Genomic DNA, 3779 nt, shown 5'->3' with positions numbered 1-3779 from the left:
TATCTATCAACAAGTGAATCTAAAAATCAAATGAATAAAAATTCAGATGAACAGAATAAACTGCTGAATGGAATAAAATCAGAGACATGGAAATGGAACAGACTGATGATTCTCAGAGGGAAGGGAGTGAGGGGGTTCGGAAGAGATTAGACAAAGATCTTATCTGCATGTATGCATTACCTATGGACACAGACAATAGGGTGGTGAGGGCCTGGGGTGGGGTGGGAACTGGGTGGAGGGGAGCTATGGGAGGAAAAAAGAGGGACATCTGTAATAATCTCAACAATAAAGATTAATTTAAAAAAGAAATATATGGAAAGTTTATGCAAGTACAGTTATATAAGCTCCACTTTTGAGATTTTGTTTCAAAGGGGCTTGGATGAATCTGCACTTTCAACAAGGAGCCTCATTGATTCTGATGGAGAGAGTCTGGGGGCCACATTAACAAGCTTATTCAGCTGTATAGTTCTTAGGGGTTTGAGGCTTAGTTAGCCTCTAAAGTTTAATATCTCTCTCTTTTTTTTCAATGCCCTATAACTGACTAAATTCCAGCACTTGTTTTAAATGACTTGTTTTAAATTTGCTTTACACTACTCTTTTAATCAGTTTTTTTTCAAATTATAAGAGAAAGTTTATTTAGAAAGTCATAGATGTAGAAAAGGTGAGCCAGCTGAGCTGTGTGGGCTCAGAGCATGAGTTACAGAGGCAAAAGAAGGGCCCTTGGAGCTTACAGAAAAGAAAGGCAAAGAGAACGTGCCTCAGGGAAAGAGAGGGAGAAAGGCATGGGGCATGCTCAAGAGAGAGAGAGGGAGAGAGAGAGAGAGAATGAGAGAGAGAGAGCTGCTTCATAATTGCCTCCATGTATTACCTGGATCATCTGGACTGAGGAAGATGCCTCCTGTCCACAGAGAGGCACGTCTGCTCTCTGGACCAGCAGTGCAAGATGGAGACCCTCTTGCCCAAAGTGATGTTCCAGGGCCTCTTTCACCTCCTGTTTCACACGTGTCTTGCTCAGCGTGCTGTGCGGATAACCTGGAGTGTCCAGCACCCGGACCTGCAGGGTTACCTCTTGCCCCCCTCGACGCATGAAGCCATGGAGGTGACAACTGCGGCCCAGACTACACTCTCTGGTCACAGAACATGGAGCAAAGCTGCTGTGGAAGTCAGTGCTTCCTAGAAGAATGTTGCCAGCAGAACTTTTTCCACTCTGAGTCATGCCGAAGAGGGCCAAGTTGATGATCATCTTGTTGGAGTCCGTCATGGCTAGGAGTAACCAAAAGCTTAGCATAAGCAGGTAGGCTTCTATGTTCACCCATGTAAAGCTTCTTACCTGACCTGAATAATTAGGACATTGTTAATATTAACAATTTTTCTATAGCCTAAAGTAATGCAATGTCTAGAGCACTCCAAGCATTACCTTTAATTTGCTTTACCCTCATTCATAGTGACTAAAGGGTGCAGGAGTGATTCACCAAAGTTGGATTGCCCCAGTGAGGAGGGAAGATTGAAATAATATTAGTAGTTTCCAATGGAAGAGGAGAGAGAAGTCAAATATAGATAAGGAAGGGAAGAGGAAGCAAGAATTACAGGACAATGAGAAAAACAAACAAACCACCAAATGACATAATAATGTAAACCATATTAACTCATCAATGTGGTAAGTGAGTTGGTTCAGGAATGGGTACTGAAGTTCCGAAGTTCAAAGCTAGCAGCAGTATTTGAAAATTATTCACTCTTGGAGGAGAAGTAGAAACACAACAGTGGAAGAAACCCCCCTTCTTGCATTTTAAACAATGCCCCCCACCTTCCCATCTCCCCACCTTCCCACTGCTTGAATACACAAGTGGCATCTGCAAGAAATCATCTTTCCTAACTTCCTGACTGCTTCTCTCCTATGAAACATGAATAATGTTAAAGAAAACCTGTTTCGTTTACTTTTGTTGCAACCAGGTGACATCCTGATGAAAATGAGAATGACTTATAATTTCTGTTAGAATATCCTATATAATAAAAGCCTAATATGCTGTGTCTGATCGTCCAGTGACCAGTCGACTGTTCAACCAATCAAAGCATAATATGCTAATGATATGCTAAGGCCGCTGACCCACTTGCTATGAGGTGCACTGACCACCATGGGGCAGATGCTCCGACCAGTAGGTTAGCTTGCTGCTGGGGTCCAGCTGATCGGCACTGAGCGAGATGGGTTGGACATGCCCTGGAGCCCTCCCACAGTCCCTCCTAAGCTTGCCAACCTCTCGAGCCCCTCCCCTGCCCAATCGTGCACCGGTGGGTTCCTCAGCCTGGCCTGCATCCTCTTGAAATCTGGGGCCCCTTAGGGGATGTCGGAGAGCCGGTTTCAACAGATCCCACAGGGCGCCAGACACAGGGCTCACCCAGAGGGGCCCCACCTGTGCAGGAATTCGTGCACTGGGCCTCTAGTAATTAATAAATCATTTCCATGGCTCACCATGGTAAAGTATTGACTTCTCAATAAAAAAAGTAAAGTCCAGCCCTGCCAGTGTGGCTCAGTGATTGAGCGCTCACCTATGAACCAGGAGGTCACAGTTCAATTCCAGGTCAGGGCACATGCCCGGGCTGGGGGCTTGATCCCCAACAGAGGGCATGCAGAAGGCTGCTGATCAATGATTCTCTTGTATCATTGATGTTTCTATCTCTCCCTCCCTCTCCCTTCCTCTCTGAAATAAATAAAAATATATTAAAAAATAAGAAGAAAGTAAAGTCCAACAGATTGTGCAGTTCAGTTAGGAGGAAGAATCTTGGGAGACTCTATTCCATTTACAACTCCCCTAAATTGTAGTTTATCTTTTATGCAGAGCAGAAGCCCCTAATAGCATTACAGAGTCATCTTTCATTTTCATTAGATCAATGAGGCAGTGCTACTGGACAAGTACCAAAAGTGCTCAACTACCGATTCAGAAATAGACATTTTAAACTGCATATTTATTGTTTTTGTTTATAACTTTTATTTTTATTATACAGTTCCTGTATTATATATATAGAAAGTACCTCTGGCCTTTCTTGTCCTCTAATGCCCCTCACCCCAGTCTACCCAGACCCTAACATTAACACCTTGAAGGAACCTCACACCTCCATACCAACACACTAATTTTTGGGGTCCCTCAAAGTGACCCCAGCTCACCCAGCTCATTCAGCTGTGTTGGCTGGAATTTAATCAGTCAGATTATTTTTTTACTCCTGAATCAGATGTGTGATTTAAAGAAATAATATTTATGAAATCCCAATCCATTTGCTGTATATTACGTACCTTTTCCAATGTTAAAAATTCTTTTTCTACAAAGACTTCCCTTGAGCTGGTACAGGTGTTCTTTGGTATGAACTTTAGACTTTTAACATTATTATTGTACCACTCCGGGACTGATACTGTAGGTAATTTATTTAGTAGTTAATCTGTTACTAGGATCCTCTCTATAAATGATTAATTGTCTTTAATCAGCACTGAGTTTTTCTGTCACCTGACAGACCTGTAATTTCAATAGGTACTTTCTGAAACTTCTATAGCTAGAATTAAATTCTTTGTTTTAGGACATTGTTAATATTAACAATTTTTCTATAGCCTAAAGTAATGCAATGTCTAGTTTCTGTTTAACACAAACTAGACATTAAAAACAGAATGTCTAGACAGAAACTAGACATTCAAAAGGCACAGCTATATTTTTTCCATTGTAATTAATGAATACCATTACTTTATGAAAATTGCAATAAATTGATATGTAATATATGTGAAATAAATAAGCACT

At 41.5% G+C, this 3779-nt stretch overlaps 1 protein-coding gene across 2 annotated transcripts in view; it reads right to left on the bottom strand.

Moving 5' to 3' along the window:
• Positions 1-3353, bottom strand: part of GIMD1 (GIMAP family P-loop NTPase domain containing 1) — a 20273-nt gene extending 16920 nt beyond the window's left edge. Inside the window, exons 1-2 of one of the 2 annotated variants that reach the window (XM_014544716.1) lie at positions 3287-3353; positions 869-1335 (exon numbers count right to left, since the gene is read on the bottom strand). In XM_014544716.1, the coding sequence (XP_014400202.1) occupies positions 869-1288 (420 nt within the window). In that variant the 5' untranslated portion in view covers positions 1289-1335; positions 3287-3353. The remainder of the gene's footprint in view (positions 1-868; positions 1336-3286) is intronic. The other variant, XM_005872424.1, reaches the window with a different exon arrangement.
• Between the last annotated feature and the right edge of the window lie 426 nt (positions 3354-3779).

This window comes from Myotis brandtii, unplaced genomic scaffold (genome assembly GCF_000412655.1).
Source record: "Myotis brandtii unplaced genomic scaffold, ASM41265v1 scaffold38, whole genome shotgun sequence".
NCBI lineage: Eukaryota > Metazoa > Chordata > Mammalia > Chiroptera > Vespertilionidae > Myotis > Myotis brandtii.
The sequence above is the reverse complement of the archived record's forward strand: the minus strand, read 5'-3'. Positions and strand labels throughout refer to the sequence as shown.